Below are 14,866 nucleotides of genomic sequence, written 5' to 3'. Positions count from 1 at the left end.
TTGCCGGCTTCAATAGCTTCTCCACTCTGAATGATTGGGTACGACATAGCTCCTAGTATTACAGTGTCATTTCTGTAATCGATGACGGCTTTACTTGCCATCAAGTATTCTCTTCCTAATAAAATATCATAATTTTCGGAAAAGTTATGTATGTAGAACTTTTGTTCGGACGGACATGTTTTGTTCGCATTCCTCATTATACTCTTAGTTAAACGGACAGGTCCATTGATGGTATGGACCGTAAGGTTATCGTCTTTTACCTCGGAATCTGTATAATTTTCTTTCATGATGTTGATCGATGATCCCGAGTCAGCGATACACCTTAATATTCTTTTATTAATGGTAATGTTTATATAGGGTCCTCCTCGGTTTCTTCCGAGGCGGCTTGATGAAAATTTACGTCTATCTTCGTTTGGCCACTCTGACTCTCCCTCCCTCTTTTAGTAGGTTGGTTGGGTCCACTCCCACTAGCTTGGTTTTGAGATATTTGCTGATTGAATGGATTCTGAGCCCTACCTTGATTCAAGGAATTTTTGAACTCATTGTATAATCCAGGATTTTGGGAATTTTGATTTTGATTTGTTCGATTAGTCTGACCTGTTCCAGATGAACTCTGAGTTTGATTGTGATAGTTAGTAGTATTATAATTTGGATAATAGTTTCCAACATTCTTTCGATTTGATTGAGACGATTTCGATTGATCTTTATTTGTACCTGAATTTGTTGTACTAGCTTCGTACAATCCTTCTTCTTGTGCTGCCTTCTTAAGATTAGACAATGTGGTAATATCTTTTCTTGCTAAGGTCATGAACATTCTGTCAGGTAGTTTTCGAGTAATGACATCTTTAATTGTGTTGTTCAAAGCGTTTTTATAAATGACATTATTTTCTGGTATGTTTTCTAAGTTTAGCTTATTGTTTATTAATAATGCTTTTATCTCTAATTCTTCTATAAACTTACGAAAACTGCCGTTGAATCTGGTGGTGTATAGTTGTCGTAAGAGTTCTTCATATGGTGTGTGATTTTTGAACTCGCTGATCAGCGCCGTCTTCAGTTCGAGCCACGTGTTGGGTTGTATTATTTGCGATATGCGTTGTGCCTCTCCTGACAGTTGGATCTCGGTCGCTCCAAATAGGATCCTTTGTTGGCGAAGATCTTCAGTTGGATATAATCCGCATACATATTCGATTCGTTTGATAAATGAGCTTAGCTGTCCAGATGAACCGTCATAGGCAGGTATTTGTCTGATCGACAGCAGTGCCTGGTTCAAGTGGATTTCGCTCAATGATAGTGGTGGTAACGCCATGTTGTTGGTGTTGATTGGGTTTTGTTTTGTTTTCAGTAGTTTTTAACTTTATTTTGGTTCACTTGTAAGTTTTTTGATTTTGTATTTAGTGTTTCACTGTTCTTGGTGGATCACTATCTCCGCTTACTTCAGTTCACTTAATTTTATTTTTGCAAATCGTATGTGCTCGTAACACATAGGTTCTTTGGCGAAGAACTTCAAGAAGAATTTCAACTCGAAATTTAGTTTTTAAAAAAGATTTTATTTTTAGTACTTAATTTCTTTATGTCACAAGATTGGTTGAATTCCCCGACTTAACTTTACGTCTGCTTGTCTCAAACGGAACTGATCTCTCTGCTGCTGTCTAGTTTCCATGAGCCCTTCTCTTGGAACTCCCGACTCTGGCTTCGGGCGTTGCTTTCCTCGGCTGCATCTTTGTGTCGGTGGCGTACGTGCCTGGATCGATATTTGGGGATGCGTCGGCTTTGATGAAAGGCATCCACTGCTGGCGATCGGTGTTGCATTACATGACGGAGCTAGGAATGTGATACTCCTTGGTTTTATGTCTAGCTTTGATTGGTCCTCATGAGTGGCGTGATTCTAAAGAATCGATTTCTCGAGAGTGGCGTGATTCTAATGTTGATGAAACAATGTGGTCCATTGTTTATATTATGGGGGGCCCTAGCTTGGAGTATGGGAAGAAACAGTTATTGATTCTTGAGTGGGGTCCTGTTACTTGTGTGGATGGGGTGGATGAATTGTACATAAACATAATTTGTATGGGATGTGGGGAATTATGGATATGTCACTATATACTTTATGGGGTCGGAAACGATTCCTTTTGGACGTTACACACATCCACTTTTACCACAAATCTAATATACCCCAATACTCATTTTGAGTATCGGGTATAAAAAGAGCAATAATCTACTATCTAGCCAGAAATTGGAAGAAGGTCAAAAAACTAATCCACTATCCAGAAAGAATTTGGAAGGAGAACGTCCAACCAGTGAGGATCTAGATGCCCAGAAATCGGAAGGAGAAGTTCGCAATAGTACCGATATAGTGGCCCAGAATTCACTTTATTCATTTTTCTGAAAAAGTCCATTTGTACTGCGTTTTAAAACGAGATATAATAAATGTGTCTAGCTTAAAATCTAACTTTTTATGCCCGCTACTCAAAATGAATATAGGGTATATTACATTTTTGGTGAAAGTGGATGTGTGTAACTTCCAGAAGAAAGCGTTTTCGACCCATATATTCTTGATTAGCATCAATAGCTGAGTCGAGAGAGCCATGTCTGTCTGTCCGTCTTTTCGTCCGTCCCTCTGTCCGTCCCTATGAGAGCCCAACAAAGGACAAAAATCTGTGGCATCCACAATTTTGAAGATACGAGAAAATTAAGAACTCACAATCATAGAGAATGACCATATCTGCCAGATTGCCGAATCTGGATCAGATCGAATCATTTTTATAGCCAAAAGGTACAAATCAATTTGCACTTTGCAACGTTCCCCCTCGTTCTAGCCCTCTCTTGCTCAGTACGCTCTCGTCGCAGCAGAGGGGTGACTATACCCGCGAAACAGGGTCAAACACAGGGTAGAACGTCATGGCAACGAGCGCCAGGACACACGACAGATGTGTCGGCGGAGGTTGGTTGGCTGGGTTTGGGATTTGTTTACTTCATCTCCACAGCAGGCTAGAAGCCCGGGCAGCTGGTGCAGCGCCTTTCCACCCTGCATAAGTACAACGAACAGTTCGCCAACGAGAACGAGCGGCTGCGCACCGACAGCTCCCAGCTGGAGAGCCGTCTGGCGGTGGCAGAGCAGCAGGTGACCAATTGCGACCGCTGCCAGCAGCTCAACCAGAAGCTGGGCGTCGTTCTTGGGCAGAACAGAACGCTGGCGAACGACGTGGACATGTAAAAGACTCTCGTCTTCCGTTTAAATGTGCAGATCGAGAACTACCAGGATCAGCGGAGGAACGGGGAGAAAGAATCGACGAGCTCGGCAGCGGCAGCCTGCTCCTCAGGCTCCACCGGCTGTCAGCCCCTGCCCACGCACACATTGGGCCCGCTACTGCAGGCCTACGACGAATCCATCCGCGACAAGGACGCTCTCCTGTTGCAGTACAACACAGAGTTCGAACACTTCCCATATCCATAGGACACTCACCTGATCACTGACCACTGCTCTCTGCTGATGTCCCCTACAGTTGCAGTCCCAGGAGCAACTGCGCCGCGACCTGGGGGGATGGCGGGAAGAGCGTGTCTGCCTCCAGGCGCAGCTGGGCGTTTGCCGCTCAAAGGCCGAGGCGCAAACACGCAAGACCGACCTGGCCAAGGAGAAGCTGGTGGAGGTGATGCACTGCTACGAGCAGCGGATGCAGACGCTCCTTCTGGACATGGACCATCTGCAGGCGGCCTACGCCCGCACCAAATCGGAGCTTGCAGCCCTTAGGAGCACCGCTGTCCCCAATGCCACAAGCGCACCCAATGCAGCAGCAGGTCCAGTCGAGGTGGAGGCAATGCATCAGTGTAAGACTCTGCTGGAGGAACTGAAGCAGGACCACGTCAGAGAGCGTTCCTCTCTGCAGGATCAGCTGAAGGCGAGCTCCATGCGGGCCGCCGCCCTCGCCCGCAGCACGGAGAAGGCCAAACACTCTCGGGACCGACTGAAAGCCCGTCTTCGCATGGCCCAGCAGTAGGCCCAGAAGCTGGAGGCGGGCCAGACGGAGATGAGGGAAACCTACGACGCAGTGCGACGCCTTGAGGTGCTCGTCAAGCACAAGGAGTCACAAATGCGCGGCCTGCACGCCCGCAACGTAGAGGAGCTGGACAAGCTGCGTCACAGGCTCGTGCAGAGGGACGAGACTATCCGCACCCTCCTGCGTGGCAAGCTGGAGCGACGCCCTGCCGTAGACTAGACCTGGACTAGACGCATTGACATGGCTAACAATTAAAAATATATAAGTCAATACAAAATACATTAATAACTTAGCGTAAAAAGCTTTCGAAGCACAGCAATGCTCGAGTTGCGTAGAGCATCAGCCGGACTCTACCGGCTCAGCCTCATTGGGAGCCTCTGCTCCTGAGCCGTCACCACCTCCTCCGCCAGCGCACACCACGCAGGCCTTGGGCACCGTCTGCTCTATGTACATGGTGATTCGTTCGAGCACCTCCGGGACGACGCTTCGGAGCAGCTGCTCGTAGCGGGTGGAGCCCAGCTGCGACTGGAGCGCCTGCAGCTGCCACTTGAGGTATTCGGTGAGGGGTATCTTGTAGACGGGGTCCTTGAGAACCAGCTGCCGGTGGTGGTCGTCGTGGTACGTCTTGGCGGGGTAGCCCTTCGAATGGAAGTCTTCCGTACATAGCTGCTGCTGCAACTCGTCCAGTTCGTGCTCGTCGTGGATGACCAGGGAGTCGAAGTAGCGAGGCGGGGACCTGGCGGCGCCATCCTCCGCCACCGCGAATTGCTTATCCATGACCTCGCCGAGCGTCTCGTCCACCAGCTGGAGGATGTGTGGCAGGCGGGCTAGCAGCAGGTCGTTGTTTCCGAAAATCGAGGCGAAGGCCAGGCAGAAGAGCTTTCTCTTCTCGGCGTGAGTGTCCGGCACCATGGGAAACATCTCGATCCACACGTCCAGGATGCGGGCCAGAGCGTCCGTGTGGGGCAGTTGCTGCACCACCGACATGAATACGGCTTGGTCGATGAGCAGCGTCCTAGCCACAATGGTTAGGTACCAGCCCATGGTCATGGGGTACTCCTGCTTGAGGCACACCTGCTGGAAGACGAAGGGCAGGGCGGGGCGCACCAATCGCAATCCCATCGACGCGTCCGTCTTGAGGCAGGTCTCGAAGATCCGCAGCATGGCGATGATGCCCTCAACGCGGATGTCCTCGAAGGAACGTCTACAATAGTCCACGAACGCCTCGCCGTACCTACTCAGGTAGGCCTGGGCGTCCAGCAGGATGTACGCGTGGATGAGCTGGAGCACAGTCCAAAGGTTCTCCGACGACATCTCGATGATGGGCAGTAGGTGGTCGCACAGTGCCAGCAGTTCGGGGGTCAGGACAGTCGAATTTCCAATCACAGCCAGCCACAGCATGATTCCATCCTCGATGAGGTAGACGTGAGAGTGTTGCTGCATGATGGAATGAATCACATTAGTCTGACGTAAAGAATTACAGTAAAGAGGTACATATATTATTAACAAACTCTCAAGCACTCATGTATGCTGATGATGCTCTGTGTCGAGCATACAGCAATTCATTTCACTTTCTCTTGCAATCTTAATAATTTTCAGTCATAGTGTGTGCAAATTTGTTACCCCCTTTTTTGTTTCCTTACGTCTTTTGAGGGTTCTCTTAAGCGAATTACCCTGGTTGATGATCTTGGTGTTCCTGAACACATTTATACCATGTTAGATAAGGCCATTATCGTACTGGGGTTTATATCTTGCTGGTTCGTCGTAGTTTAGAACAAAGTACACTAATAATTCCCTCTACCACTACTATATACTAATTCCCTTCCCAAAGAGTTACTCACCTGGAGGTCAGTGCTCAGCCTGATGACGCAGTAGAGGAAGGGTTTCATGGGCTCGGGCACATCTCGGATGGTGCGAACCAGCTGCTCCAAGGTGCCGATGATGGCGCAGCGCAATATGTCGTACTTCTCGCTCTCACGCCACAGCAGGGGAAGGTAGGCGATGAATTGCAGGGCCTGCGGTTCGATGTACTCGCTCATCTTTTCCACCAGCAGTGTCATGGTGCCCAGGACAACGATCTTGGTGTCGCACTCGCCGGCCTCGTGCAGCAGCAAGAAAAGAGCCTCGAACAACGGCGAGAAGTACGGGTGGAAGGCCTCCGGCATGAACTCAAAATCGTCTAACAGCAGGTTCAGGGTCCGGGCGGCGGCCAGTCGTGTGGGCATGTCCTCCTGGGGACGCAGCAGGTGAAGGCACGCCTCGTAGGCTAGCGGACGCAGCTCCCGCGGTAGCTGTGCGCCCACCCAGTGTCCCACCATCCAGATGATGCGGCGTCTGAGAATTCGAAAGTTGGGGGCTTCGATGCGCAGCTCCGCCAGCAGCTGGGAGGTCAACCAGGAGCCAAAGTCCAGCTGGTTAAAGAAATGAAACGCCGCCTGACCCACCGCATTGTAGATGGCGTCCTTTAGTAGGATGGCTTTGAGGTCGGAATCCGGCGAGAGCTGCAGCTGCTGTGCCCGGCGGACGAACTTCACGACCTCGCCTATCATTACCGTCGAGTGCTGGGTGAAACAGGTGAAATAGAGCGTTTCCACGCTAGGTCGTAGGGCGTATTTCCAGGCGTCGCCGCCGCCGTCGTCTTGGTCGTAATCCTCGAGGTCCTGCTGCCACTCCTCCAGCTCCTGCTGGGTGAGCAGGAAGTAGTGGGTCACGATCTTCTCGCAGATGTACGTCACCCGCTCCACGGTGAAGAACTTGGCGTTGCTCTGGGCAGCCGTGGCGAGCAGTTCGTCCTCCAGGCTAGACCCAGCTCCGGTTCCTGTCGCCAGCTCCGTGGCCGCGGGGGCACAGATGCTGTCGTTGCCGCTCAACATGATGCCCTTAAGCATGTTCAGAGCCTGAATGGCAAAGTTGGTAAAGTTGATGCGGTCGCCGGCGTCAAAGATGAGGGCGGTGCCCTCGTGGAACACAGTGGAAACTAAACTCCAGGGCCACAGACACAAATCGGGCAAAGGATATGGAGTGCCGCTCCACCAGTTCGTTCAGCGCCTTCATCATCTTCAGGATGAAGCGCTCCAGCTCGCTTATCAGTTGCGAGGCTCTGGCCGGGCCTGGTCCCATGCGCAGCTCGTAGCGCAGCTCCAGGCACTGGCGCAGGCGCTGAAACAGCTGCTCCACGAAATTCATGTGGTCAGTGGACTTGTACGGCTTGGAGCATCCGTAGACAATCAATTTCCTGAGGGATCGCATCACAATATAGGCCCGCTGCAGTGCGCTGAGGGCCTGAGCCTCCTCGCCGCTCTTTACCTGCTGCAGGAAGCGGCCGGTCAGAGTGGCCCAGATGTCCCACGCCAAGTAGCTAAAGATCTGGCTGCCCAGCTCCTCGAAGGCCCGCTGCTCGGCCATGAGGCGTCGCGAGGCCAGGGCTTTAATGACGTAGTGTAGGACTAAGAGAATTCTCTGTTGCAGTGCAGCGTCCGTCTCGCTGCTGCACGCCTGCAGCTGCTTCATCAGCGTGGGCAGCAGATCGGGCCAGAAGCGTGGGTAGTCGGTGCGAGCAAGGCGCCCAAACAGCACGGCCACCTGCAGTGCCACCTGGGGCACTTCTTCCGCGTCGTAGTGCTGCAGCAGGACGTCTCGTATCTGCTGCTTCTGCTCGGCCGGCAGCTCCTGCCGCGAATTAGGCCTCCAGTAGCGCTCGATGCCGTTCTTAAGGTAAACGGCTGCCATCCAGCGGACTTTCAGCGCCACCTCCGCGTCAACCGCGCTGCCCTGCGCGCTTCCGGGCAGCTTCACGCTCAGCCTGGCTATCGTGGGAAAGAACCCCGGCTGCTGCTCCCATTCGCTAAGTTGGGCTTCGGCCTTTTGCACAATCTCGTGGCTGGGGTTTGTGGCCGCCTGCAGGGTCTGGGCTACCAGCTGCTCGACCGCAGTAGTCGTCGTTGCTGTTCCCGTTGCCATTGCCATCTTCTTCCGCCCCACTTCCAACGTTTATAGGATGAAATGCAATGCAAAATTATTGACAAAATTATACGGCGCGTGCTGCTTCTTGTTGAATATTGATATCGATAGCGTCACTAGCATTAGGGATGATAGATAGATCGATAACAAATAATCAGGTAAAGGTTTAAAAAATTCGACAAAACATATATGTAAATATTTCTATATTTCGCTCGTTTCGGTAAAATAGCATTGGTTAGTATTAATCGGCGTTCCAATTTTCGAATCTTAGTACTAACAGCACCAAAAACACAAACGGGATGATTTCTTATCGTTTTTCCATACCGAATTCATCCCTGATTGGGCTGTTCTGTGTCGTCACCATTAATTCAACCAAACAAGTAACGGGAAAATGAAACGTGCTGTGAATATCTGTTTTGTTCTCTCTGTAATTTTACTGAAATGTACACAGGGTTACAAGGAGATGTCCGGATTGAGTGGCAAGATGTTCCCGAAGACTGCCACGTTCCACTTTCCAGATTACGCCTACAAGGAGACGAGTAAGAATGTGCGTCCACGAGGCTATTGATTTTTTCTCCGGGCTGAATCGTTCACGTCTTTGACAAACAGGAAATAACCTACGACGAACAGGAGGTGGCCTGCGAGCAGCACACCCAGTGTGTCAATCTCAACGTGGGCGTGACCAAGATCAACTGCATTAGGCACTGCATATCTCCATCCTGCTACCAGGATATCTATGCCTTCAACGCGGTGAGTAAAATCAGTGAGAGGTCTCGCCTTCGAAACTCCCATTCCCATTGTTCTTCTTCTTTAGCTGGAAGATGGTGAAATCGATGTGAGACTGAACTCCTTCAAGGGGTGTGTCATCCAGAGGATGTAGCAAAAGTCCCCGCTCCTGCACCATCTATATCTCACGGATTACCTGCAGGAGATGCAATGGAAGATCACCGAATATCTTCGCCAGTGGATCCCCCTCGCCTAACCCTCTAGCCTTTTCCTTAAGTATTCAGATGGGAACTGAGTCTTACGACATTTACGATAATTTATGCATTAGTTAGAATACTTTCTACATTCGATTGGACTGCCACATAAATACTATAACTGAATTAATAAACTGTCATGTCAGTATGAAGTTCTCCTGGCCGCTTGCAGCAGTGGGCCTCATCGTGGACATTGTCACAGGTGGTACCATCGCTGATTAGAGCCTTGTCGCTGCCCTCGGACGACTGTCAGCTGAAGTGATCCGACCTGCAGTCCTTTCGTCACAGCGCCAGAAGGCGGATATACAGTCGTTGTTTATGTCACTACTCCCGCTACTTAAAATTATCTGCCCAGCCAGTGCACAAATCCTCCTAGGCGGCAATGTTGTTCACCTGCGGGATATGCATGGAAGCAAGGGGTTTTGTTTTAGAGAGGGAACAGGAGATTACACGTGTCCAGAGGTGTCCAATATGGTTGCTTACTTGTTCTTTCCATTGATGTTTACAACTTCTTCGGACTGTTGATCCAGGTCAAGCGCCGTGACTTCTTCCAGCTCTATACGCTCATTGCCATCGACTCGCGCCCGAATGATGGCCTGATGGCTGCCAACATCTGTCGAGATGAGCAGACGCCTCGCTTTCATGGCATGCACGGCAATGTTGCGAGGCTTCTGCGAGTTCGCCCAGGGAGCTTAAAGAGGAAACGTGTTAGAACACAGCTAAATAGGAGAGAGAGCTTTACCTGGGCACGGATATTCTTGCTGGACACCGGCAGCGGCACAATCGGGCAGTCTGTCCTAGCTGGGGGAGATGCAGGGCACGTCGTTGTCGACATCTGCGTGATTGGCCGGAGCAGCGCCGGCTCCACCGAACGTTGGTGTTGCCGTTAGCCAGTGTGATTCCCAGTTTTCAGGCCAGTTTCAGCGATGGACTGCGCTGTGGTCGGATTAATGGTTCGAAATTCTTTGCCCGATTTGCTCTTGTGCCACTTACTTGTTGATGAACACTTCATTTAGAGCACCTCCGGGGTGGTTTGCGGGAGAGTAGTGGGCCACAGCTGCTGCAAAGGGCGCCGCCGGTCTTTAAAACAGCCGTAAACGGGAAAATCTCCCCCACAAAAATACAATTTTTTTTTTATACCCGATACTCAAAATGAGTATTGTCGGGTATAACTGTAGAGTTGCGGTGTCCGCAGCAACTCACAACGGTCCCCCTCGTTGTAATTATATTTAAGACATAGTTCGCAGGCCTTTTTAAGGCCTACGAGTACGGCACCTACTGAGGATAATCTGTTTTCTATTTTGTACTTGTGGATATTTCCACTAGTCCATTCTACTATTCCTATGCCACATGTACTTTCTGTAACTGAGGCATCTGTTGATAGAATGTTCCAGTCGTCCTTTCTGTACTTGTTCAGAATCTCATAAAATATAGTTTTTATTTCTTCATTCGAGTATTCTTCTTTACCCTTAGTTAAAAATTTATCTAATACATGGATTTTGTTACATGTGTTAACACTATCACAGTCTTGAGTGTTTACAAAGATGGAATTAAATTCTCTTAAAGTACGTGTGTAACTCGTATCCGCTTTTGAGCGTATTAGCTCGTCAAACATTGTTGGATTGAACCTTTTAATTTTAAGCAGTTCTTTGGCTGTAAGCCATTTCGCCCTGAAAACAGGTGGCATTACACCAGCGAGGACAAAAATTTCGTGTTTGCTTGTGTCAGGTGGCACCCCAACACACCTTCTGAGTGATTTAGCTTGCGCTATTTATACCCGATACTCAAAATGAGTATTGGGGTATATTAGATTTGTGGTAAAAGTGGATGTGTGTAACGTCCAGAAGGAATCGTTTCCGACCCCATAAAGTATATATATTCTTGATCAGCATCAATAGCCGAGTCGATTGAGCCCTGTCTGTCTGTCCGTCTGTCCGTCCGTCCGTCCGTCCGCCCGTCCGTCCGTCTGTCCGTCCGTCCGTCCGTCCGTCCGTCCGTCCGTCCGTCCATCCGTCCCCTTCAGCGCCTAGTGCTCAAAGACTATAAGAGCTAGAGCAACGATGTTTTGGATCCAGACTTCTGTGATATGTCACTGCTACAAAAATATTTCAAAACTTCGCCCCGCCCACTTCCGCCCCCACAAAGAACGAAAATCTGTGGCATCTACATTTTTAAAGATAGTATAAAACTAAAAACTCAGAATCGTAGAAGATGACTATATATTCTAGAGTGCAAAATCTGAACCAGATCGTATTATTATTATAGCCAGAATCAAGAAAACAATTTCATTCTTTCTCGCTCTGTCTCTCTCTAACACACAGGTTTCATGGTCGGTTTTGCCAATTGCAAAATATGAGTTCAAGGATCTCAGAACCTATAAGAGCCAGAGCAACCAAATTTGGTATCCACACTCCTGTGATATCGGACCTTGACCGTTTCGTGTCCAAATTTCGCCCCACCCCCTTCCGCCCACGCAAAGGACGAAAATCTGGGGCATCCACAAATCTCAGAGACTATTAGGGCTAGTGTAACCAAATTTGGTATCCGCACTTCTGTTCAATCTCACTATAAAACGTATATCTCAGAACTTCGCCCCACCCCCTTCCGCCCCCACAAAAGACGAAAATCGGTTGCATCCACAATATTGCACATTCGAGAAAACTAAAAACGCAGAATCATAGATAATGACCATATCTATCAGAGTGCTGAATCTAGATCAGATCAGATCATTTTTATAGCCAATAGGAACAAATCAATTTGCAGTGGCTACGCAGCGCCCGACGTCACGCTCAGACTGATTTTCTGTCTCTCTCGCACGCACTCTTTGTCGTGTCGTTCAATATTAGCGGCGTCTGCCGGAGAGAGCCATACTGACTTAGTATCGGGTATAACTGTAGAGTTGCGGTGTCCGCAGCAACTCACAACGTTCCACCTCGTTTTATATCTTTACTTGCTCCAGATCCCATGTCTGAAAAACTTGTGATAGCATATTCTTGTTTTGTTCTAATAAAAGCTTTGAAGATGTTGGTACTTGTTTTAGGTTTTAGACCTGATTTGATAGTAGTCGCAAGCTGAAGGAGTCTGTTGCCTTTTTTTGTTTGTTCTTTAACCATTTTTACATGACTGACATTTGACGACATGTTTGCGCTAATCAGTCTGCCTAAGAAACAGATATCTTTTCGATTTGGTATAGGCACATTTCCAACAGAAATATTTACCGCTCTGACCTGTCTTTTTCCTACATTCATTGCTGCAGATTTGCTTGGATTGAAGCTAAAGCCGAGATCACCACATAGAAGGTTAAAGTCATTTAGTTTTTTATTAAGGTTTTCAACCACTACAGTAAACTCTCTGTTGTGACAGATTATAACGAAGTCATCTGCAAATTGCATCATATGAGTAATTCTATCACAGATCTGATGTAGTCTTTTTGTGTATACATTAAAAAGGAGGGGCGACAGACAAGAGCCCTGTGGGATTCCTCCCTGAACTACCTAAACAGCTTCCCCTATTTTCAGTAGTCTCATAGACATAAAACTGATGATCCAGTCAATGTATGTTTTAGGAAAACACTAATTTTCCATTAGTCTTTTTAAGAATTTCAGGTTGACACAATTGTAGGCATTGTTGAGGTCAACAACCACAAGAGTAACGCGTTCCTTGTTCTTTTTCTTTGCCGCTACCACATTGATGACATCATTAATGCACATCACTGCAGACTTGTTTTTATACCCGATACTCAAAATGAGTATTGGGGTATATTAGATTTGTGGTAAAAGTGGATGTGTGTAACGTCCAGAAGGAATCGTTTCCGACCCCATAAAGTATATATATTTTTGATCAGCATCAATAGCCGAGTCGATTGAGCCCTGTCTGTCTGTCTGTCTGTCCGTCTGTCCGTCTGTCCGTCTGTCCGTCCGTCCGTCTGTCCGTCCCCTTCAGCGCCTAGTGCTCAAAGACTATAAGAGCTAGAGCAACGATGTTTTGGATCCAGACTTCTGTGATATGTCACTGCTACAAAAATATTTCAAAACTTCGCCCCGCCCACATCCGCCCCCACAAAGGACGAAAGTCTGTGGCATCCACAATTTTAAAGATATGAGAAAACCAAAAACGTAGAATTGTAGAGAATGACCATATCTTTAAGACTGCGGATGAATTGGATCGTATTATTATTATAGCCAGCATCAAGAAAACAATTTCATTTTTTCTCGCCCTGTCTCTCTCTAACACACACGTAGCATAGCCGGCTTTGCTTAGAGTAAAACATTAGCGCCTAGATCTCAGAGACTATAAAAGCTAGAGCAACCAAATTTGGTATCCACACTCCTAATATATCGGACCGAGACGAGTTTGTTTCAAAATTTCGCCACACCCCCTTCCGCCCCCGCAAAGGATGAAAATCTGGGGATATTCACAAATCTCAGAGACTATTAAGGCTAGAGTAACCAAATTTGGTATCCGCACTCCTGTTAGATCTCACTTTAAAACGTATATCTCAAAAGGACGAAAATCTGTTGCATCCACAATATTGAGGATACGAGAAAACTAAAAACGCAGAATCATAGATAATGATCATATCTATCAGATTGCTGAATCTGAATCAGATCAGATCATTTTTATAGCCAAAAGGAACAAATCAATTTGCACTGGCTACGCAGCGCCCGACGTCACGCTCAGACTGATTTTCTGTCTCTCTCGCACGCACTCTTTGTCGTGTCGTTCAATATTAGCGGAGTCTGCCGGAGGAGAGCCATACTGACTAAGTATCGGGTATAACTGTAGAGTTGCGGTGTCCGCAGCAACTCACAACGTTCCCCCTCGTTTGAATAATAGTTGATGTAAATTGTTATAATATTTAAAGATTTTGAATTTCCTTCTGAGGCAAATCTTTGGCAATCGAAGATCAGGTGTTCGGCATATTCAGTTGCATTGCACGTTTCGCAGATATTTGAGTCAATTGCTTTGATTCTGTGCAGGAAGACTTTGTCGTATGTGTGTCCCGTCATAAGTCTGTTAATGGTCTTGATGCTTTTAGCATTCCATTTAAGAGAAAAATGCCAGGGTTTACTGGGTATGTCTGGAAATATGTCTATGAGGCTGGATCCCTTCGTCCTGTAGTCCACATTCCATTTGTGTACTAGGTTAGGTTAGGTTGAGGCGGCTGCCGGGCTCGCTCGGAACCCGTCACACTTAGGCCGGTTTCGGCCCGTTGTGATACCGCATAGGATCATTTCCTTCCTGCGTTGTGAGACTTCCTGTCAGCAATTATCCCATCCAGATGCTCTCACAAAGTTCGCTATCCTCCTGGGACATAGTTTGGACATCTCTGAGATGTCGTGTAGAAAAGCTGAGTCCAGGTGCTGTAGCCTTCTTCTGCTGAGAGCTGGGCAGGAGCAGAACAGATGTTCCACTGTCTCCTCCTCTTCCTCGTCTCTACAGCTGCGACAAAAATCGTTATGTGGGGCCCCCAGCCTGTTAGCGTGGGTGCCTATTAGCCAGTGTCCCGTGAGGGAACGTGTGACTACGCTGCACCTTTTCCTGCTTAACTTGAGGAGCTCGGAGGTGCGCTTCATGTCCATGGTCGGCCATGTTTGCCGAGTTGTGCGACATCGTGGCACTGTTTGCCACATATCGTTGTTTAGTCGCTTGTATTGCTCCCTTATAATGAGCTTACAGGTGGCCATTGGCATACAGATATCCTCCTTGTCTTGGAGAAGGGGGATTGTAGTGCCAGATCTGGACAGCTCGACCGGTATACAGTTGCCCTCGATGTCCCGGTGGCCCGGGACCCAAATCAGGCTAATAGAAAATTGCTGAGCCATCTCGTGCAGAGATTTGCGGCAGTCTGCCACGGTGGCCGAGTTCGAGGAAATCGCGCTTAGCGATTTGATCGAGCCATTCGTCTCTGTGAGGGATGATTGTGTCGAAGGG

General features: G+C 48.2%; 1 protein-coding gene and 2 pseudogenes across 1 annotated transcript; 2 read left to right on the top strand and 1 right to left on the bottom strand.

Moving 5' to 3' along the window:
* The first annotated feature begins 2,895 nt into the window (after positions 1-2,895).
* LOC117192848 lies at positions 2,896-4,218 on the top strand (annotated as a pseudogene).
* Positions 4,219-4,237: 19 nt separating this feature from the next.
* LOC117192526 lies at positions 4,238-8,023 on the bottom strand (annotated as a pseudogene).
* Positions 8,024-8,258: 235 nt separating this feature from the next.
* LOC117192528 lies at positions 8,259-9,058 on the top strand. The gene is made up of 3 exons (XM_033397223.1): positions 8,259-8,499; positions 8,562-8,702; positions 8,767-9,058. Exons 1-3 carry the CDS (start codon positions 8,344-8,346, stop codon positions 8,830-8,832), a joined length of 363 nt encoding a protein of 120 aa, XP_033253114.1. The 5' UTR covers positions 8,259-8,343; the 3' UTR covers positions 8,833-9,058.
* Positions 9,059-14,866: the final 5,808 nt, after the last annotated feature.

Source organism: Drosophila miranda (assembly GCF_003369915.1).
Source record: "Drosophila miranda strain MSH22 chromosome Y unlocalized genomic scaffold, D.miranda_PacBio2.1 Contig_Y2_pilon, whole genome shotgun sequence".
NCBI classification, from domain to species: Eukaryota; Metazoa; Arthropoda; class Insecta; order Diptera; family Drosophilidae; genus Drosophila; species Drosophila miranda.
This window is presented reverse-complemented; position numbering and strand designations above follow the sequence as displayed.

Excerpts from the sequence above, each read along its gene's own strand:
- LOC117192528 (XM_033397223.1), top strand. The coding sequence starts at position 8,344 with ATGAAACGTGCTGTGAATATCTGTTTTGTTCTCTCTGTAATTTTACTG. Across the intron at positions 8,500-8,561 it reads ACAAGGAGACGAGTAAGAAT|GAAATAACCTACGACGAACA; the intron begins GTGCGTCCACGA and ends TTTGACAAACAG. Across the intron at positions 8,703-8,766 it reads ATATCTATGCCTTCAACGCG|CTGGAAGATGGTGAAATCGA; the intron begins GTGAGTAAAATC and ends CTTCTTCTTTAG.